At 44.2% G+C, this 23,297-nt stretch overlaps 1 protein-coding gene across 3 annotated transcripts in view; it reads right to left on the bottom strand.

Annotated features, from left to right (window-relative positions):
• The window catches only part of LOC126523656 (glutamate receptor ionotropic, kainate 2-like), a 188,529-nt gene that overhangs the window by 35,977 nt on the left and 129,255 nt on the right, over positions 1-23,297 (bottom strand). Inside the window, exons 4-9 of one of the 3 annotated variants that reach the window (XM_050172254.2) lie at positions 17,953-18,216; positions 16,752-16,939; positions 11,799-11,852; positions 10,938-11,117; positions 6,325-6,489; positions 1,607-1,711 (exon numbers count right to left, since the gene is read on the bottom strand). In XM_050172254.2, the coding sequence (XP_050028211.1) occupies positions 1,607-1,711; positions 6,325-6,489; positions 10,938-11,117; positions 11,799-11,852; positions 16,752-16,939; positions 17,953-18,216 (956 nt within the window). The remainder of the gene's footprint in view (positions 1-1,606; positions 1,712-6,324; positions 6,490-10,937; positions 11,118-11,798; positions 11,853-16,751; positions 16,940-17,952; positions 18,217-23,297) is intronic. The other 2 variants (XM_050172255.2, XM_055066949.1) reach the window with 2 other exon arrangements.

Below are 23,297 nucleotides of genomic sequence, written 5' to 3'. Positions count from 1 at the left end.
ATATACAGAGATGCGGAATGGGCTCAATTCAGCTAGAACTCAAGCGTTTCGTTTGTCAAGTGTTCTCTCCCTAAAATTTGTAAGCTCATATGAGGCGCCTAAACGATTCCTAAACCGCGCATACCATTGAGTACATTTGTATATGCATTGGATATTGAATGGGTAGGTAAAGATACCACCAGTTGGTTTGGTCACAAAGAGAAGACATGTTATTCTATACGCGCAAACTGTGTAATTGAAAACGATATGGTGCTTGCGAAGGTGCTATCTTGCGACCAAACTTTTCGCTAAGCATATGTGCTTTTCGGCAAAAGATACCTCTACAGAGGCAATTTTGGTCTGTTGGCAATATTTCGTTTATTGTTATTTTTACGTGTCTGGTTGAGTATGCACTTCTCCGATGCCGTCGTACGATATTGACGTTCGTATGCATTGTCAATGGCTAGTAGGTGCAACTGGGCTCGTTCGTGTTAAACTTGAACGTAGCAGAAGGAGGAGATGGACGAAAGGTCCATCTGATTCATCCACACACACACACACACACACACACACACACACACACACACACACACACACACACACACACACACACACACACACACACACACACACACACACACACACACACACACACACACACACACACACACACACACACACACGCACGCACGCACACACACACACACACACACACACACACACACACACACATACACACATACACACATACATACATATATATATATATATATATATATATATATATATATATATATATTGCACTAATCTCTAATTTAAATCGGGTAAAGTTCGTGCGTGCACGTGTTTGGCAAAAGTTTATCTATGAGCAAGTGCTCGGGTTTATTCTGTCTGTGGTATAATGGTCTTCGTGCAGCAGTTTCGGTCGGAAGTTACGTATGCAAATCACTTATTTTTTTTCAAAGCCTGCAATGCATATATTGTGAGCACTATCTTCACCCTTTCTATTCTTTCTACGTGAATACTCGTCATCGTCGCTGCTATCAGTCGTCCTCAGCACACGGCCCCTCCGAATAAAGCATCGGGTAAACGGCTGCCTGAAAATCCACATAACTGAAACATGCCATACATCCGCCCCGCGTTTCCTGCAGCCTGGGTAACTGACAGTACTTTAATAGAGATCATTTCAATCAAGGGTAATGTTTTTGTTTGTCCCACCACATTGAAACAGGTAACCCCGTTATGTCTGTACGTACCTACTTACGATGTCATATTTTGGGTTGATAATAAGACAATATGATGAACGCTGACTCAGAGGCTTCCTAAGAAAGATTTCTCTGCAGCTATCGCTCATAAATAGCATAGGCTAAATTTGAACACCCCAAACCTCCCCCCTCACACCCAGCTTCGCTTTGTGCGCCCAGCAAGCCACGCTGACATTTGGCATTGATTTCGGCCGCTATATGCGGGCCTCTTCATTTCAGACGCCATAATAGGTAAATTTGAGTACGTATTCGAGCACACACGCACAATAGCCTGTAAGAATAAGGCAGGTCGATGTTAAATATTATTTCAAAGGACATGCGCCAACAGCTGCGAAACAGGAATGGAAAAAAAGTTTACTTACTGAAGCCAGACCTCCTCGCTTCAGCTTCACCACATGAAGAGATACATTGTGCCGGCGACCCATGTGGTCGAGCGAGACGGGACCAGTCAGACCGGAGAAAGGCGTCTGGGAAAAACGCGTAAGGACAACGCTTACAAACATCCAACGTTTCATTAATGCTAGATAGCAATACCTTTATTTGCCATTTCCTTTTCGGTTATTTCAATGCATAGGCACTTCCAGAACAGAAAGAGTCTTTTTAAGCAAGAGAAACCCTAGAAACTAGCGAAAGCGACGACAACAAGGCCTGAACAACATTTTAAATACTGTTTTCACGGCAAGACGAGAGTTACCGCATGAAAGTAGGCCCAGCGTAGCAGCTGTAGCTTTACCATGCCTTGTTGTGTTTGTTAGCGCTGTGTGCTAACGCTGTGTTCTAGTTGTTAAAGCTCACGCACACTATAGTTGCCACTGTCACGAATCTCCTCACAATTTTGAGACACGTGTGCGATGCCGCTAACGGAGAGAACGAAAAGGGACCGGTAAATGTGAAGTCCAGAGCTGCCGAAACAACAGAATTGCGTTAGGCCTGTTCGTTTGCTCAGCAAAAAAAAAAAAAAAAAAAAAACTACTAAATATTGTATAGCTTGGGAAGGTGTAAGAAATAGTGATATGAGCGTTCCGGACTGCGTAATTGTATTTTTTTGCAGCTTCCCTCGCATATAAAATAAACTTCTATGCTCCTCAGTACACCTGTTCAAATCGTAAGGCACGTTCAGCGACCCAATAGTCGCAATTCAATAAAAATCGGCGCACGTGATTTTCCGCCTGAACGTATTATTAGTACACACACACACACACACACGCACACGCACGCGCACGCGCACGCGCACACGCACACACACACACACACACACACACACACACACACACACACACACACACAATATATATATATATATATATATATATATATATATATATATATATATATATATATAGTTCACGAATTCCAACTGGACCCGCGGGATTTGCACACAGAAGCTGGTGACTCATGAGTGAATATGGTAAGAATAACGCAATATCGGGTGAACCTAATTGCGTGCGCGAGTCTATACGATTGCTAATTAAATGTGGCATGCATAGTAGATGTGGCAAAGCAACCTGCACTACGACTTTGTTATTGCCTTTGTAAACACATTTTTTTTTGTAGCAGCAAAGAAACAAGTAGAAGAAAAAAGTGCAACTTTAGCCGAGCTTGGGCTGTCCTTACAGATTTTCTGAAATTCCCTAACGTATAGAAGGCTTTCGGCTTGTCGGCTTTATTGAGCAACATTGGATTGGTTCATTTGTGCTTCTACAAAGGAAAGCATATACTCTAAAAGTACTCTGCAACCCAATGTGCATTCTTACTAATGTGACGTGCCGCCATGCTAGATCGCCATATTCTGTGCAGTACTAGTAACAGAGCCAGATCCAACTGTGGGCCCTCCTTATTTTGAACTCGGAGAAATTTATTGTCAAGGGCGTCCAGAGGGAAGTATTTTCGTAAGGTCCGTTTCAGGACGCGCCTCAACAAAACCCCATCCCAGAAATTATTAGCAAAAAACGTCTTCAGTAGTCTCTAATTTCCTGCATAAAAAAATAATACCACTAAGGGAACGAACGAAAGCCCTTTCTTTTATCGAAGTTTTAGGAGGTGGTGTGGGAGTGTATAATTTGTTTTAAAAGAATGACCTCCTTCAAGGAAATCATTGCTCTGTAAAGAGGAACAGGACGAACGCATGAATTATATTCTTGCACATTTTTTTACGCAATATATAACTGACTAATCGAAAAAAAAATTGCAAACGAGCTTTAAGGAATGCACAAGAATTCAAGAAAAGACCACGCGGCATGTCTGTGTACCCACTAGCCATGCGCCGAAAGGCCGTACTCGCGGGGAGAGGAGCTGCATCCCTTTCGGAAATCAAGAAATCTTGGCTTCCAGATAAGAGCTCTGTCTGTCCCTACTTGCGTAGCTGATGACGCTGCTCCAAACTGTCAATTAAAGAAATGTTGAATAGATGAGCAAATCTCATTGACTAACCGTATTGATAGCGAGTTCTCCACGTTATACTGTGGTTGCGATTTCCGTTCAGTTAAGGAAAAATTTCAGAATACAAGAGAATTTGTTTTTATAAAGTTAAAGAATCTTTTAGAAGCACAGTAGGCTGGCCGAGTTGGTACGGTTACATCGTACAAAACCAGCGCACGGACACACCGATAAAGAAAAGCACAGCATTTCATTTGCGAAATGCAAAGCGATTCAGCATCTACCTTGTGATATTTTGTGCGCTTATGTTAACCTCGTTATTTTATTAAATTTTGAGCGGTGAGTTCAGGGAGTGCGCTATTTTCTTTTTTCTTGTTCCGTGTATTCCTGCGCTGTTTCTTTACGAGACCAACAATCTCGCTCATTTCCGCTGAAGCAAATGCTCTGTGAGAGTGCATATCTTCAGATGGTCTTGTTGCATTTTAATTTTTATTTTATTTTTGCCGTGCAGTGATACAGCAACACCACAGAGCCAGTGTTCCTTCTGGATAGAATAATGAAGCAGTGGGTCTTTTTCTTCTTCGCCAGTGCTGGAGAACCAACCTGGCCAACCTTCCTGCCCAACCGCTAAACAATGATTTCTCTCCCTCTATCTGTAGGCGGTTCTCGCTTCCCCTTATCACTACTTTATCTCCCTCTATATATAGGCGAACATCACAACAAACGCTCACACAAAATATCGAGCCTGTGTGACAAAATATTGTGAATGTAGACATTTGGTGAATGTTCACATTATGGCAGACGGCAACGTGCTTTATTTTGGGCGTTCATGATTTGCTTTCGTAAGTCGCAGTTTGGGTGTAACGTAGTACAAATTGAATCTCGCCACCCGGACATTTTTTTTTTTTTTCAGAACACTAATCGGGCGTCTGTGCACTTTACCGGTATTAGGCTGACGTAGAAACTTTATCACAAGAGCTTCAATCAGTTTTTCAAAACACTACTGTGCGGTGGCGTACGTTTATGTTTTCAGCGTTCCATTTCTTCACATAGACAACGAAATACAGCGGGAGCGCGTCGCCCCTGTCATATTACAATGAGCACATTGTGGCGGAGAAAGTCCTCTGTAGTATTTTTTTCACAGTACTTCTTTTGGAAACAGTGCACTTCTCTTCATACGTCCTCCTAACGAGACTCCGGCTATTTGAGCCCTTTCATCTTGCAATAGGCCGAGTTAATGGGAAATGCAGGATTAATGGGCTGACGTAATGGGGAAATAAAAATGCCAGTATAATGAAAAATGAACATTTATTTCATTTACACTCTAGGGGTAGAATAAGGAAAAAGGAACTCTTCATTTGAAAATATCAGGGAGCCGGAGGGGTAACAACTGTGTCTCCGTATTTTCTTTTTTTTTTATTGTTAGCCTGACATTTTTTAGACGCATAAGGCAAATAAGCATCTTAATTTCTTTCCTGCAAGCACTGCACGCGATCTCATTTCCTTGCGACATAAAAGTTACAAATGCGAGGCTAAGCGATGTATATGCTGCGTTCAGTCGTACTCGACTGATCTCAACTCGAAGGAGGATCAGGCGGAACAATTGCCGGCTATGTATGCCAGGCTAACCCCGCCTGCTTCAACATCACCACCACCACCACCACCACCTACTCGGCGTTTAATTTCTCTGGAAAAATATAGCGTGCCACCCGTACCACTACATAAGTTTTTTACTACTAGGCTGCTATTCCAGGAATCCCGTGCAATTGCCCTGCTTATCGCGCTAAAGCTCGAATGTGCGTCTCTGGAATGTTGTTATTATTTTTTCACATAGATCTGTGGTATACAGACTAGAAGATAACCACTTAACCAGATTCGAGGCACAAAAACATTAGTTGCGGGTTTTGTGAGCAGCAAGTATGCACCAGAAGTTTTTTTCGAATGCAGTCGATAAGCAAACGCGGCTTTTGTATATGGATTCAACTATATTTAGGAGAGGAAAGTCGAAACCTCAAATCATAAGCGATGTGTGTAACCTGAATCACGTGTCAGCGGCGACTTGCAGCTTTATTTGCCCTGAAATGGAAAAAAAAAACAATGGGGTGATCGTTCTTGAATAATTTGTTTGCGCCTCGAATAATCCAAGCTCCAAAAGCATGGAGACTGGCGTCAAGGTATTAGCGCGTGCTAGCTGGTGCATGTCAATGTCGAAACAGCACTAAACCTTGCGAGGAGCTTTAAAACAAACCTCGACAGACTTATGCCAAAATGGCCCTCATTGTGCGCCACACGACAAACACGAATGCACTGGAATACGAATTCGCTACATTGCGCTCAGAACAAGTTCAGCTGGTTTTCGATGAACCGTAAATGTTCGTTTGTGGTCAGAGGCTTCCGATTACACCACGGGGGCGTCCTCGTGGAATGATTTCGCTGGTGTACTGGCAGGTGCACTTTTAATACAAATTTTAGCTACTAATCAGCACTCGTGCCTTTCTAGCTTTCTTCGTCCTGGGAATGATGCGCTTTTTGCCGCCATAAATTTTCCTTAACTATGAGTACAATTAAAAAAATTCCAAGTCTCCTTCTAAAGTGACAGTTTTCCTTTATGCTTACAGTGGCCATTGCCAAGAAAATTTGTAACCTTTTATTTCGGGCACTGATGACTTAAGCCGGAGCCGGCAACACACCGCTGTCATAGTACCTTCTTCACAGCGTCCACAAGGAGCCGAGACTGCTCCCACACCTCAAAGGAATGATTCCCTTGGCAGCGTATGGCAGGTGGCCGGCCCAGCTTTCCTGTTGTCGCCAAGCTCCCCACTCCTCTTGCGAGGATATTCACTGCGTCTTGAGCGAGTGCAGCTTCTGTCTGGGTAACAAGGACAGTTCCCAAATGAAGCCGACAAGAGCTGCTATGATAAGAAACTGCACGGAGATTGCATGGCAAAACGCACATTGCATGGTGAGTCGTTGTTGTCGCGTTTTAGCAACGATAGGCGTTCCGCGGCTTCACCCACAGAACTAGAGAAATCGTAGCCTACTACAAAGTAGCGTAAAGTCACGAAATAACCCCTTGTTGTTTTCTCAGAAAGCAAGCTCCGCCGTTGAAAGGGGAAAGTTGTCTTGGTGTGGCGATACAACCTGACACCAACGCCCCTCTGGAACTTTTTCTGTCACTCCTGAGCTGATCAACATGCTCGCAAATCGCAAGGTGATAGCGAATTAATTCGCAATAACGAGTTCAAAAACAATAATTGCGTTTTACGTGCAAAAACAACGAACTCATTATGACGAACGCCGCAGTGGAGGGCTCCAGAAATTTGGACCACCTGGGGTTCTTTAAGGTGCACCTAAATCTTAGTACACAGGTGTTTTAGTGTACTTAGATTTATGTGCAGGCAACGTGAATGTGGGAAATGTATTCTCCAGAAATCCCGCTATCTTTAACAAGTTCCACTGAAGGTAAAAATTGTCATCCAACCTAAACTTTCCTTTTGGTTAAATTCCCTAACCCAAAGGATTTCCGCAACACTGATTTGCAGCGCTTTCTGCACTGTAACCAGTGATGCTGCTCTTGACTATTGCGCTGAATTCTAGGGTTCCTGCAGATGCCCAGAAGAGTAAATGTTCTAACATTGCAGCTAAGGACTTCAGAGGAAGCTTTAGCCCTAGCCCAACTCCGCTTGGCTTACGCAGATACGTGCAAAACACGGGAATGCTTTTCTGAACCGACTGACTGATTGCACTGAAATTTGTTGTATTCAAAAGAAACAAATTATTCTAGCTACTTCGCAAATCAACATTGTAACTCATGACTTCCATTGTTTTACGCATATTGCCAAAAATAGGCAAGTTTCAAGAAATCGAAGCCCGCAGTAAAAAAAAGAACGTTTAAATCGGCATTGAAAAACCATATCGTAGTTCTGTAAACTTATTCTGTTAAAACATTGAAATTATCGGGGGAAATTCGTTATATGTATTTACAGCTTACAGCCTATAGTAGTTTGAAGCCAGCCAGTGATATGTTGTGGATGTCATTTCAGCACTACTATTTTAATTGAACGCTCCTCTTGGAAACGTTCAATAATGGTGCATTAAAATCAAACTGCCCATACATGCATTTAAAATCATAGCTAAATGTTTTGAGCTCTCGCCAATGTCTCTGGTATAGTATAGCTGTCGTATCACTTAGTCGGCATCTAATTAGCGCAAGTCAATGCGTCACATATTTAGAAGTCAAAGTAGACAGCAATCTTAAGTTCTGTCATTCTAATGAATCCCTAATAAAGAAAATGTCTTACCGCATATGAGCCCTGATTAGTGCTTCTCCACATTTATGCCCTAACGCATACTTGTCGCTGTATTATACATTTATATTCACATAACTATGATGCGGTGTCTCGGAGAGACATATATGCTACTCCTATCAGCTCGCTGCAAGTCATTCAAAATCAAGGAATCAAACTTACACCACTTACAATGCAAATTCAAGAGAACCGCTCAGAACCAATTACATGGTACCATATGTGAGATATTTAACTGCAATTTAGGCGTCTTCATTTAGAACCTGATAAGCTATAAGCCCACGGTTGGCCTAATTTCAACATCATCTGTAGTCAGCGGTAACACTGAGAGGTTCGCATTAAAAAAAAAAAACTTTATCTTGCTCAAAGTGAGCGAAAATTATGGTGCATGCACATTCATTTTTCTTGCATTTTATTGTGGAACTGCTTCATCTTAGTTATAACAGTCAGTAAGACGACATAAAATGATCAAAAAATGCTCTTGCGGAATTTACTAATTGATGTGTATTCCTTTTTCTTTGTTTTTGTTTCAATCATTTTTGTTCACTGTGTACCATGATGCATCAGGGAGGTAGGGGGCGTCAGCCTGCCGCCGGAGGTTGGCGGAAAGCACTTAATGTGCCGGCGTTGGCACTTTCATCTATGTTTCCTACCTATCTTATCTTTCACGCAATTTGCTCCTAGTTTTCTTTTTTGACCGTGTAAGTTCTCTTTTTACCGGAATAAATATATGTGCGTTCTTCGCGTTATGTTCGTGTGCGTGTGCTTGGCGTTTGACACTCACCTTTTCATACTCGCATAATTTGACCTTTTTGTTTCTATTTATTACTTTTTTTTTACTTTTTGTGTATTTGTGCTCAATTTACTGACTGAGATTTCTTTTACTCTTAAATCGACAATATGAGAACAGCATGAACTCGTTTTATTTTACTGTCGTGCAGACTGTCCTCTCCTCAACTAACCTTCATATGAGGCTCCCATACAGTTAAGGATTATGCGACCTCTTTTTGTATCTTATATTTGACAAAACTTGTAGCTTATATTTGCCAATATTTCTAGCCACATTTCGAAGCACTGAATTCAGATTGAAATATAAAGAATCGAAAGTGAAACATAATATATAAACTTGTTACAATATTTACGTGAGTTTCGCAAAAGACGTCTCACGAGTTAATCCCAGGTTTTAGATCACTGTATAATCTACCATTTTGTCCACCTGGGATGCAATATTAACGCGACAGCGTTAAGGGTTCCGGGTCACAGAAAACCCGGCGCCGGTGGCGCGTGTATAGCGTCGACCGTCGTTTCGGCAAACATGGATACCCAACGACGCAGACCCTCCATGCAGCGCGAAGAAGTTGGCCAAATAATTGAATTCCTGAAAGTAGTATACGTCAGAAAAATCGTAAAGTACGACTTACACACAACCTACACACATGATAGTGTCGGAATATAACTTGAACATACGAGAAAACATAATTCTGTTAAGCGCAAGCTCAAATATAGGCACCTTTTGCAGCGTTTCTACCATACATAGACCAGCCACGGCGTCCGAGAACCGGCGCGCCCGGTTCTTTGCGACACATCCAGACGGCGCTCTCCTCCGCCGCATCACCGCCCACGCAAGAGGTCTCGTTTTGACCAGAAAGCTCACCTTCGTGCATTGCGTTCGCCACCAGAGTTTCCCGGTTAACATTACGGTTACATATGCTGCAGTTGCCGCGAATCCTGGGAAGCAGTCAGGGATCTTTGGATGCTGTAGTGTTCCACTCTTAAGAGGAAGCTTTAGCTCGGGTGCTCCTATCCAAGTACATGTAAAAGGAGAATTCGTTTTTCTCGGCAACCACCGCACTAAATTTGACGAAGTTTGTTGAATTTAAAAGAAAAACTTAAAATCTAGTGACTGTTGGTCTTGAATTTTCGAGTTAAGCCGTCAATTTTTTATTAAAAATTGGCAAAAATCAAAAATTTTCAAAATGGAAACTATCAAGTTTACAACTATGTAACTCAACAACGATAAATGATAACACAATTCTCTGAATTGTATCTAATAGTACATCTAAAGCGGACAAAATTGATATGTTACACATGAATATAAAAAAATTTAGTAGTAGGTAAATACAACTTTTGCAGAACCCTTGTAACCAACGTAACAAATTCACGTAAGATGTAAAATGACTCACCGAATTTGTCCGCTTTGAATGATCTAAGGGATGCCGTTTACAGAACCACGATATCAGTTCTTGATGCAGAGCTATGAATTTGTAAACTTCGTGCTTCTATATTTTTCAGACGGTCAAATATTTGAAGACCTTTAAAAAAAAATTCAAGCCCTAAATCGAAATTTCGCTGCCAACAGTGACTAGAATTTAACTTTCTCTCTCAAATACAACAAATTTCAGTAAAATAGGTCCAGGGGTTATTTCAGATAACCGTATTTGCGTTTTACATGTATTTGAATAGGCCGCGTCGGAGTTCGGCCCGAGCTAAAGCTTCCTCTTAAAGGCGAAGCTTATGCGTCCTCCAACTTTTTAGGTCAAGTTTACAGAACTATGACATTGGGTTTTCACTACTAAGTTGGATTTTTAAACTTGATAGTGAGGTTTTCAAAGTTTAATCTATTCAAGAATTTTTTCTAAATCATTGACTGGCTAATAAAAATGCGCTTTTCAAAGCCACTAGGTTCAAACATTTTTTAATGTAATATATCTCATCAAAATTGGTGTTGTGGTTGCCGAGAAATGTAACATTTCGATTCGCGTGCGTCTAAATGGGAGCTCCCGAGGTCAATATTTCTGTGTGAAATTACTGCTTCACGAACTCTTCCTCCATAATTCTGGTACAGCCGCAGTGAACAACTACTTCTTGTGGATATATTTTTCACACAGCCGCAGCTGTTTTTAATGTCATAAACATGTAGTGGACCTTGCAAATTTCTATTGCGGTAATGAACCCTGGCAAATCTCTTGCCGTTTACGCAAAGACATGCTCTCGGCAGCAGTCAAAGACTCACCCGCATGAGGTTTCTGGAAGGCCTCGGCCCAAGGAATATGGGATAAACGCCTTTTTGAGCGTATGCCTGGCGGACGGCACCGATGTCTTGCTCCCATAGTTCCCTGTTCAGCAGTTCGAAGCCAGTGAGGTTTGCCCCCGAGTATTGGAAGGGCGTAAGGTCCAGAGTGTGCATATCCTGCTTTGAATAAAGATGGAATCGAAACTTCCACCCATTGTCAAACACAATGAAATACCTACGAAACCCGAACTTTGGACGTGCACGCCAGTCAGTTCAGCATTTAAAAGCACAAAACAGTTCAATAAACACAACACGGTGGTTTTCCAGTGCGTCTTTGGTTGCTTCGCTAGCACTTCCCTAGTATCGCCTTGCTCTCTGCGCTCCGTATAAAGCTATTTTGTGCTTGACATACTCCGTAAATGCCAATCTAGCAGTAAACAAACAAATAAAAGCGCACTTCATAGCATGTGATGCGCTGTTCGAACATTGAGGCTCGCGGTTGTTTTTAGTGACACATAGAGAGGAGAAAGATTACTTTGAGGTTTGCTGCCGACAGAAGCTTTAAGAAAGACGAACTTAAGCTGACACCTGCGGAGCTTATGCAACGCCAGAACACCCCTGCCACCATTCCACAAAGGTACGCCGAAATGACAAACTCCAACACACACGCGCACGCGCGCGAATATATTATATATATGTGTATATTAAATACACATTCGCAACAGATCCGACTGAATATGCGTGATAGAATGTGTAAGCCCGACTGAGCGAGGACGTGGCAGGAAACAGATATAGACACCGCCTGCAGATGGTTTAACTCCATTCCATGCAAACACTTAAGGAAAACGGCTCACGACTCACCAGTGTTGTCACAACGTAGCTGTGATACTCCGTTATGATTCCTATTTTTTGCGCCTGAAAATCGATGAAACCCACTTTAGGAAAGAAAGGGAGACTTCTGCTCTCGGCATGGATAGATTACAAAACTCAATAGCGCAGAATACAACATCACACGGTAATATGTAGCTCCAACTAGATCAAACATCGCTGACAGATAAAACCAACTTTCCCTAACGCCAGAACTTATGACGGCGGGCCCCTCGAGACCCCCACGCTATTTTCTACAAGCACTCACATGGGCGCGCCGTTTATGCTGGGAGAACTTCATACCGCCATTAAGTGGGGTAGAAGCGACTATGCTCAGGGCCACGACGGCGTTACCGAGAAGGTGTTACGAAACTGAAACAGCTCTTCTAGAAGTATGAAAGAACCAGCGGACCTAAGGAATCGTTGCGAATCACATGCACCTTTCAATAATCAATCCAATGCCAAAACCGCAAAAGGATTCTATTACAAAAAATTGACCGACGATAACGATACTGTCTATTGCACAATTTGAACGCAGCTCTACACGCGTTTGTATTTTGCGATTTATTTGGCTGGCGTGGACAATCAGACTCGTGCAGCACGTTGCTCACGGAGAGAAACGTTGCAAAACATGTAAGACTCAAGCACAACGATAGCGACGACCAGAGTCGGCGATCGTCGAAAATCTGATCTGCTGGTCAAGCGCGTCAGCTTTTATACATGACTCGTCGAAGGTTCAAGAGTAATTTCTGGTGCCCGCATTGCTTCCAGAAAGCACTGCCCAATTCACGTCGAGCATACAATCGGTTTACAAAAAGCTTTCGCGACGACAGCCAATGGATAGAACTATGGATAGCGTTCGAGAAACTTCTGATACATGCAGATGCGTCGTGCGTCAAGGGATAACCTTTACCATTCGTTAGCCGATGAGAAGCAGCGACAGAAGAAACAGAAGTGAACAGATGACGCGCGGTACTTTGGTGCCATCGCGTAGCGGTCGTCGCCGAAGACGTCGTGCGCGGAAGCAGAAGGCACTACGCTTTTTTCTTTGATCTTTTGCTGTTGTACTCGTTCGCTCGGCAGGAACAGGCCATTAAAAGCTGCTCTCCAAAAGTGCAAGAAAGCGCATCTCACGGCACTGCAGCGGGACTCGCTGCAGTGCACTTTCTCGCTGCTGTAAGAGCACTCGCCGCCATCTAGTACCGCCGCTGCAAAGCCTGCACGTGGCCTCGCAAATGCATGGCGCGTCGGCGCGTGCAAACGCTGAGAAACGCGTCATGTGACAACCGGGCTTCTTTGTGGACACGCTGCGCCATCCAGTGGTACTGCGGAGGACTCCGCGCGTGGATTCGTAGTCGAGACGCGGGGCGCGACGGTGCTTCCGAACGCTGAAAATTATTCCCACGCTTGCCGCACACTCAGTGGCACATACTCAGTGATCCAAGTTCGCGAGAGGTTAACTGAAGAGCAGCACATACCCATTGCATTCGCGGCGCAGCTCTCTGTGGAAGACGTTCACCGAAAAGCACTGCACATACCCACTTCATATGTGATGTAGGCTGCTAAAGCGTCAGCTTGTTGTCCTTGTACTTCTAGCGGCGCTGCCGTGAAACCTTCCCGTCGCCTCCGAAAAGCACGGCGCGCCGATGCGTGCTAACGCTGAGAAACCCGCCGTGCGGACGCTGGGCTCCTATCTCATTTTTCTAGACACGCTGCACCATCTAGTGCGAACTCTGTGAATGGTTCCTTTGCTGACCACATGCCCAAGCGACACATACGCAGAGACTCAAGTTAGGGAGATTTTCACTCAAGTGCGACCGTTACACAGCGCATTCATGGCATAGCCAGCTAAAGCGTTTGTGTGAAAGACGTTAATTAAAAGGCGGAGCATACCCAGTGCATTTGTGGCGCAGCCTGCTAAAGAGTCGAGTTGCTGTTCTTCAGGAAACCATGTGACATGCGTTCGATTTCGCCCGGCATTGGATAAACATAGATGAGCTGCGTTCTCATTACTGAGCGGCACATGCCTACTGGCACATGCTCAGTGTGCGAAGTTTCCATCAAAGACGTTCAACTGAAAACCAGCACAGACAAAATGGCTCATCCCAGTGCTCCATGTTGGCGTCAGAGAGTCTCCTTGAAGAGGAGCTAATACCCAGTCCTGCATCTACAGTAACCCATGTCGACGGGAAAGAGGTTCGCTGATGAGCGGCACATATGTGCATCTTGCCACATACTCACTGAATGAAGTTGGTCAAACGGCTGGTTTCGAACCCTGTTTCCTCAGCACAGCCATTTCGGTGCCCTAATCATTCGACTATGAACTACACAACGAAATCGGTTGTTTTGAAAGAGGCTAGATACACGCATACATAGATACACAAATGGATAGCCGCAGAAAAGTCATTAAGTACCCTAAGAATTCGAACGCCATAAAATCACCAAGCTCCGCCCCATGCCTCACACCAACCATACTTAAGCTCACTGAGACGATTATGGACATCGAATACCTAAAACCAGGCTTACACGTGTATAAAGCAGGGTTCGAACCCGACATGGGAAGCGACGGTAACCTCTGGTTGCTTTGGGTGGTCTCAAATTGCAACTCATGCAGTGGCCCCCAGACAACATCCAAGCAATTGACAATGTCAACCAAGATCATATTCTCCCCAAACTAGCAATAATATATCCCAGCCAAAGAACACTCGACTATGCTACACGATTGAATACACGACCATGCTGAAAATACTAAGGATGGCGCCATTGAACTTTAAGCGTCCCTTATTACACTCCAAGATGCTCTTCCTAAACTCTTACTTATTGTAGCGCCGGAGAAAAGGAAACTTGTATGTGTCAATGTCAGACGAAGCGTCCTCCTGCCACATTAGGCAATAATACTGTGACAACATGAACTCGGGCCCCCACACGGGCACGTTAAAATTCTTGGGATTCTTAGCCACAGTTACAGCACAGCTCTGTTTCCAACCACCCAGGTGAAAAGTTATGAACCAAACACTTGCACACTATAAAACGCCTATCCAGCAATTTTGGTGGCACATACCAGACAGCCTGCTTCACTTTAACCAGGTCTATTGAAATTGGTAAAATAACCTACGGAAGCAGTGTCCTATCGCTGTAAAAAACCACGAAAAAGTACTGCAAGCACTCTACCTGCACTATATTTGACTATTACGGTTTTCTCGAAGTTCACCAATAGACACAACCTGCAAAAGCTAACAATACTGCGTGCCATCGACGACATCGTCTAACATGTTCACACATTATTGTATAATCGATCGAATTGCACTACTGAATCGCACGAAGATTTCCAAGACACCCTGCTGAGTGACCCCATATACGTCCGCATAGAACCTCTGGACAATGCAGACGAACACAGCGGTACTGCTTTTGCTAAACTGTACCCCTCCAAGACATCTCCACCACTAGTTACTGGAGCTTCGGCAACAAGACAGCGACACAAACCGACTGACGTATTTCACAAATAGCCAAACCCTCGGTGACCGGAAAAAGCACTTTTAACAGATCTGCTCCTAACGTATGTACCTTCTGCTACTCTGTATGCAAAGCCATCACACAACATCTCATTTTACACTGACCCACTTCCGATCCTCACCCACACAACAATAACTTTCTACATCGTTATATTGGAGCTCCACCAAGAGACATGCTCGAACACCCCGATCACCCAGTCCCGCGAACCCATTTCGGTCTAGCTATAGCAGCCTGGTGAGCGTGACTTAGTGAGTGCCTCCCACTCCATCCTATCTCCCTCCTCCCTCTCCAGCGAACTTATGGTCCTCCCTTTCGTGAATAAAAGAGCGCTTGCATTAATTCGTTAAGAAATTCCGATATATACTAAATGTTTGCAGTAGCGACGAACAGCCGTGTCAGATGACAATGTAAGCTTAGTGACAAAATACAATCTTAGAGATAAATTTTTGTCTCGAATAAAGGGGATTTTCCCTTTATTCGGCACAAAAACACAATAAAAAATTCAACCCAAATGTACTCTCAGTTATGAATGCTAGAGTTTCGGATGCGTCTGCATACCTCCACATAGATCCATGTTCGTGAGTCCGTTGGTTTCAGGAGTTCTGTAGCACGTCCTGTTCTCTTTCTTGCACGTGTGAATCCAGCGGTATGACCTCAATTACCTGTTGGTTTAGCCTTATTCAGTACCATTAAAGCTAAATCGAAAGCTAAATCGTGCTATGAGATACTTTGCTCAAGCAGTGAATACGAGTTAGGTGATGATGATGGTGATTACGGCATAATAACAGTGTACAACATGGGAACTGTGTATGAATTTCTTTATGTATTTATTTGATATTATATTATGTATTGTCATTCCAGGGACGTTACATGAGTGGAAAACACTACATGCATACAATACCAACTAAAAGAATAACTCGAGATGGCAGGAAATCTGTTTAAATTAAATCCAGAGTGGGTATACAGCTACGGCCCCCTCATGTCGACACCGGCATTGCGTTACGACAGCCACAAATTTTAAAGCGTATGTCCCGTGCACGCTTTTCATAAGCTGTCTGTGTTCTCCGGAATTTCCGACCATGAGACCTATCAGAATCGCCTGATGGATAAATAAATATTATCACACGGCGGTACGTTTCCAACGAATAATCAATGGCGTTTTCACGTTTCTGCCGCATAAATACGCAAATTTCATAATAAGAATTATAGTGGAAATTTCGATCAACAGTATATAAAGCGTCCTTCGGTGTCTCATTTCTATTCCCGCATTAATTAGTTACTGATGCTTCCTATAGAAAAGAAAACACATAATCAATATTTTACTTACGATCTGCCAAAGCACTAAATAGCCCACAAGGTTCTATCAAGAGAATACCGGTGCATTTATTTCTAAGTCACACGGTTCCGGTTTTTGCAAAGCGTGAATAACCTTACCACTTTGAGCACTTTGGAAAGCCTCTCCGCGGCAAGGTCCAGGACAACGTTGCTGTCTCCAGACTTTGCGATTTCCCGCAACAAGGGCCGTGGATCTTCCTTCTCTGTCAGCATCCGAAGCGACACCGGTACAGGCTGGCCACCAAAGTGTGATTGCATGTTGAGGAGCCCACGAAGTCGCACCAGCGCTAGGAAATGCAACGATTGGTCGGATACTTGCGTAGTCGAGTAGGTAGAAGCCGATCAGCTAACGCAGGTCTTAACGATGTCGTCTAAGCTACGATTATCACGTTGGTCAGGTCAGACAATTTGACACTGCAAGATTCGAGAATGAAATGCTGTCAGGAAATACATACATTGGACCTATATTTAAAATTACGCCTATGTTTCTCCCTTATACCCTTTCTTCTTTCGTTGGTTAGAAATCAGAACCTTCCTTTCCTTCTGAGAGGAGAAAGATCATTTTTATTATGGGCGTTCCTATTTCTGGCATAAATTATACAGGAGTAACGTAACGCATTACACTTGCAGCATGGTCGAGGTAGGTTGTGGGGATGGGTATTTTGCTATTGAATAAATCAATACGTGAGAAATGCAAAGGTGCAGGAAAAATGAAGACAAACTACATAGATATTTATTGATAAATTCTATTCAACTGTATATTCCATTTCACCTATGAAGCATAGGGGAACGATCAAATCAATATTAATAATATTTCAGATTTTTACAGCCAGTGGACATTGGCGAGAAAATTGAACAGGCCATCAACATAGGAGATTTCAGAAACAAGTGCTTGTTTCGGTAACACAAGACATAGTGCTTGTGTTACCATAATGTAACCGGCGCTACCGTAATGCCAAGGAAAGAACTCTAATACACGCAATTGTGTAATAATAAAACAAACGACAAATGATATTTAGAGACGTACCAAGAGATAGCCGAGAGATGTGGTAGCTGCGATTTCTGATAAATTTTTAACACATAGGGTCATTTCACTTCAAGGCTAAAGTACACTTGCACTTCCGCATTCCTCCCTCATATCTGCACAGTAACTGCTGCCAGAGACACCTGCGCCTTCGTGTGCAACCCACGGAATCTGATACCGCCGGACCATAATGCTGGCAAAACACAGGATCGTGAATTAGTCAACAGTATCGGAAAAACAATAAAAGTTTTATCTGTCTCTCCCTATTGAACTTACCCTCCGGTCTTTCGTAGATAATCGTGAAGTGTGCCCATTGCTGTGCTTCCACAAGATCCCTCAGCGCCTGGCTAAGCTCTACGGGTGACGGCGAGAGCGTAATGGACACCGAGTCAGGAGCGACTCGAAAGTAAGCGTCGTCGTCACGGTGAGAGTAGAAGAGTGCCATCCTGTGCCTGAAGCAAGCGGTGCGTACCAGCGATGCTGTCTCCGGCTGCCGCGGTCCCAGCACTGCCAGCAAGCCTTGCTCGAGAATTCTGCACACTGGCCACAGTAAAGTGTACATATATATAGTGCGCATACGCAGTAAACACCTTTGTTCGCTACATTCATAACAATAGATTGATTCGTGAGATCTGATGTCAAAAATCAATAGACGGTTTATGAAAGAAGCTGCATTCGATCACTGCCTAATAATTTTGACCGCCAGGACTTCTTTGACATAAGCCAAAACAGAAGAAGACGAGCTTTTTTCTAGATTTAGCGTTTATCTAAATGCCGGCAAAGCGGCCTGGAATCAAACCCACCAGGTCGTACACAGCAGCAGAAATGCCTAGCCAATTAGCTTCGGTGGCGGGTGCACAGACAGACAGACAGACAGACAGACAGACAGACAGACAGACAGACAGACAGACAGACAGACAGACAGACAGACAGACAGACAGACAGACAGACAGACAGACAGACAGACAGACAGACAGACAGACAGACAGACAGACAGACAGACAGACAGACAGACAGACAGACAGACAGACAGACAGACAGACAGACAGACAGACAGACAGACAGACAGACAGACAGACAGACAGACAGACAGACAGACAGACAGACAGACAGACAGACAGACAGACAGACAGACAGACAGACAGACAGACAGACAGACAGACAGACAGACAGACAGACAGACAGACAGACAGACAGACAGACAGACAGACAGACAGACAGACAGACAGACAGACAGACAGACAGACAGACAGACAGACAGACAGACAGACAGACAGACAGACAGACAGACAGACAGACAGACAGACAGACAGACAGACAGACAGACAGACAGACAGACAGACAGACAGACAGACAGACAGACAGACAGACAGACAGACAGACAGACAGACAGACAGACAGACAGACAGACAGACAGACAGACAGACAGACAGACAGACAGACAGACAGACAGACAGACAGACAGACAGACAGACAGACAGACAGACAGACAGACAGACAGACAGACAGACAGACAGACAGACAGACAGACAGACAGACAGACAGACAGACAGACAGACAGACAGACAGACAGACAGACAGACAGACAGACAGACAGACAGACAGACAGACAGACAGACAGACAGACAGACAGACAGACAGACAGACAGACAGACAGACAGACAGACAGACAGACAGACAGACAGACAGACAGACAGACAGACAGACAGACAGACAGACAGACAGACAGACAGACAGACAGACAGACAGACAGACAGACAGACAGACAGACAGACAGACAGACAGACAGACAGACAGACAGACAGACAGACAGACAGACAGACAGACAGACAGACAGACAGACAGACAGACAGACAGACAGACAGACAGACAGACAGATGCATATGAGTAATGAGCGTGTCGAAAAACTGTGCAAGTAATGGATAAATGAGCAAAAGTTAAAGCAACAACTTAGCAACCTTCAGAGATACCTCTCTCACCGTATGCTAGGTGGTCTCTCATCTTCTTTAAAGGCGAAAGCCTTAAGTGGCTCATCGGCCGGAAAATCCGCCAGATTGACCGCCCGGCGTTATGGCATGACAATTGAATAGCCCCATAATTGATGGTGCTACCACTGATCGTCAAACCCACGATCATTGGTGGGAGTAAAACCCACGTCCTTTGGTGTTACTGGGGGCAAATCTAATTAAGGCACTCGAACCCACGACGTTGAGTGGCAGTCGAACACTCGACCTTTGTTGGGACCATTACGCAATGGCACCAAAATTGATGGCACCAGCCATCAATTCGTCGGAGTCGAACGCATGACCTTTGGTGGGAGTCGAAGCCACGACGCCTGGAGTTAATTAGTGCGAACTTAATTAAAACACATTTAATTAAGGAAGAGCTAGTTAATGCACTCGAACCTACGACATTTGGTGGGATAAAACAAGCAATATGAAGTGACAACGCATTCGAATGAGAATGTCAAGTAATTTAATTATAGTATCGTGAGAGCGCAGGCTTTCGCCTTCATCCTCTTTAGTGTATGCTAAAGTGTCTTTATAAGATGGGTCGCCTTAAGGTTCAGAAACAAATTCTTCAAGATTATTGTAACCGCGCGCTGTGGAGGAAGCCGCGGAAGGCACTGTGATTACAGCCATCTTTAATTCACTTGCTAAAGGCAGAATCCCGATCCCTGCAGAGGCCAGACCATTTGAGCGAGGGCAACCGTACATGTCGTGTGCCTGGACAAGTTCACAGTAGGTGCCACAGACCAGTATCTAATATCCTCCTTGTTCATCAGCAGTCCGACCACCTTCGCATAACGTTCACCAAAATTTATTTTTATTATGAGAGAGAGAGAGAGAGAAAGCTATGAGAGGACAGGTAGGGAGGGCCCTCTTTCTGAGGTGAAAACCGACTACAAGCCTGCACATTAGGATCGTCGAACGCGTCGCTGCAAACATGTAGCTTCGTCTCGACATAACCAGATTTCCCTCTTTAGTCCAGGCAAGACGGTGTCCTTTAGCACTGCTATGTGGCTGCAGCATTGCTTGCACCAAACAGCATGGCATTAAATTCAAGCTTGCCGGCTGGCGCTATGGAGGTGGTATGTCTCACGGGTGCATCGGCATTTGGCTTTATCCGGACTGTACGTCAAGTCAGAAAATGAACAAAGCCGAGTGAAGAAACTCGAAAGCGTCGTCTATTCGTACGAGCTCAAAACAGCCGTATATATGATAAGCCATTTAGGTGGACAGAATCCGTAAAAAATATCCTTGAACTGCCTTTTCTTCTTGACTATGGTGGCAGTTGCCACTCCAGTACTGCAGGCCCCATTTATTACTCCATTTTTAAACCCTTGATCGACTTGCTCAACAGTCACCGCCCCCCCCCCACCCCCCCCGTGTGACGGAGATCTGATAAGCCTGAAGAAGAAATGCCCGTGCGAAATTCTGTCTGACATACGGGAGTATGGACAGCCAGGAGACCGCAGATTCCGAGCAAAATCGAACAAGAAGGGTAACCAAAGAATTGCCTCTTACATCCATGCTCTTTGTTAGCAGGAAACAATATACTCGTTATATACGGAAAATCTACAAAACTGTCTGTATTCAGTTTCCTTACGTTCTCTTTCAAGAAAATGTGTCTATGATTGCGTAATTTTGCGTCGTCGCAGTACATGTTATCAGGAGGTGAAGAAAAAAGCCGTTAAAATGATAGCTTAAGGGATTCCTTCCCCCCTTTGACAACCATGACTACCGCTGAAAGACATCCAAACATCATAGCACTGCTTTAGCGCGAGAGCACTACTAGCCTACCAACCTGGATGTCGCCTCTCTCTGTGTGACGTCTTTTCATAACAGCGTTTCTTCACGCGCTTCTCGCGCGCACAGCCTCTTTTCCCACATACGCCTGCGCATGTATGTTTGGAATAAATATAAAAGTAAATCACGGTCGTCGTCGGAAATGTATAAAGAAGAGATTCGTCGCGCCGAGCGCAGAGAACAACAGGCTCGGCAACAGAGGCAGCGGTAGTCGACCGACGAAGAAGATGCGGCCCAGCGATTGCGACTGCAGTTTCGATTACATTATTACCATGTTAAATAGCACAATTAAATCTGTAAATGAGTAGGTGCGGGTTTGCACGATCAAAACTTTGTGCGTAATATGCTGTTATGACTGCAGTAGACAACATGCTGCTTGTCACGCGCAAGAGTGGAATGCGAGAGGCACGCTGAGAAGATAGTCGGAGGACAGTTCCGACGCTATGCTTGGCGCTACTGATTTTCCAGTAACGAGCTCCCCTTGTCACAGAGGAAGCGCCACAAAGGGAAGGAAGAGTTGGCAATGCGGGTGGTGTGAGACGTCCTTGACGAATGCAATATAATCCAAAGAAGGAACAAGCCACAGCCCAGCAAAATAGGGGCGGCAATCGGAAAAGAGAGAAGAGAAGGAAGAGGACAGCATGCGCTGCGGGGGGCTCGGAAAACTGCTCAGCTCGCGCTCAAGAAATACAAATTCTTGAAGTAATTGACCGCCGTCGCTGCTCCCGAAGAGATGCAATTGCAGTTATTATAGACAGGGCCTTCGGATACTCTGGTGTTACAGGGTGCAACACTCCAAGAGCGGATCTTAATCTCTCCGAAGCAATTTACTCTGCTGTGGAAATAGCAATGGCTAAAGCTATGGATAAATTGATATTCGCTCTCTCTGATTGCTTAGCGCAAATTATTTCCAGTCAGATGATGCAAATAATGCAGTCCACTAAGACACCAATGCAGTCTCCAGTATCTAACGCCACAGCTCGAATGCCTAGCAACGAGGTAGAGACGCCTTGTACATTTGCAGAACATTCCACAGACATTACTCCGCTAGTCAAACCAGGCGAGGATGAGCCCTCTTATTCAGGCACTGTTAGTGTCACAGATATGGAACTTGACACTCGAGATCCTAAATGTATGGGATCCCCAATTTCCAAAACTATGAAACCAAGATAAAGAAAGAGTAAACCATCTCCTATGCTTACAGAAAGTACTCTAAAGGCGGCAGTTGCCGCTGCTGTGCGTTCAACACCATTGGACAGTTGAAAGTACTGCAGTGGAGCTGTCGCTCTATATTTTCAGCTGTAACAGATTTATCTTGCCTATCTATTCAATTCAATCCAGATGTCTTACTTCTTCAAGAAACTTGGCTTTCACCAGATAAAAAGTTTCATTTAAGAGGTTTTCGGTCTTTCCGATTAGCTCGACACTCGCGATGTGGAGGATTACGGATACTTGCTTCTAGTAAAATTTGTCGCAAGGCAAAAATTTCTTTTCAAGTCATGGATTCCGACTGCGAAATTTTGGAAATAGATTCATGTCTCCCAGGGTACCATCCATTTTCAATTATAAATGCATATTTCCCCAAGGGTTGTGGTTGCCTGTAGAAAAGAAATTTTGTTTGTAGGGGATTTTAATTCGCATCACGTGTCGTGGGGGCTAAAAACTCATTTGTGTGGTAAGCGTCTATGGGAGTGGTCTATTGATAGTCGCCTTTCATGTCAGAACACAGGCCAAGTAACGTTTCCTAGAGGTCCCTTTTGTTCGGTGTTTTGATTTAACATTTTGTAGCGCTGGCATCAAGGTTTTTTCGTG

Source organism: Dermacentor andersoni, chromosome 6 (genome assembly GCF_023375885.2).
Source record: "Dermacentor andersoni chromosome 6, qqDerAnde1_hic_scaffold, whole genome shotgun sequence".
Lineage (NCBI taxonomy): Eukaryota > Metazoa > Arthropoda > Arachnida > Ixodida > Ixodidae > Dermacentor > Dermacentor andersoni.
This window is presented reverse-complemented; position numbering and strand designations above follow the sequence as displayed.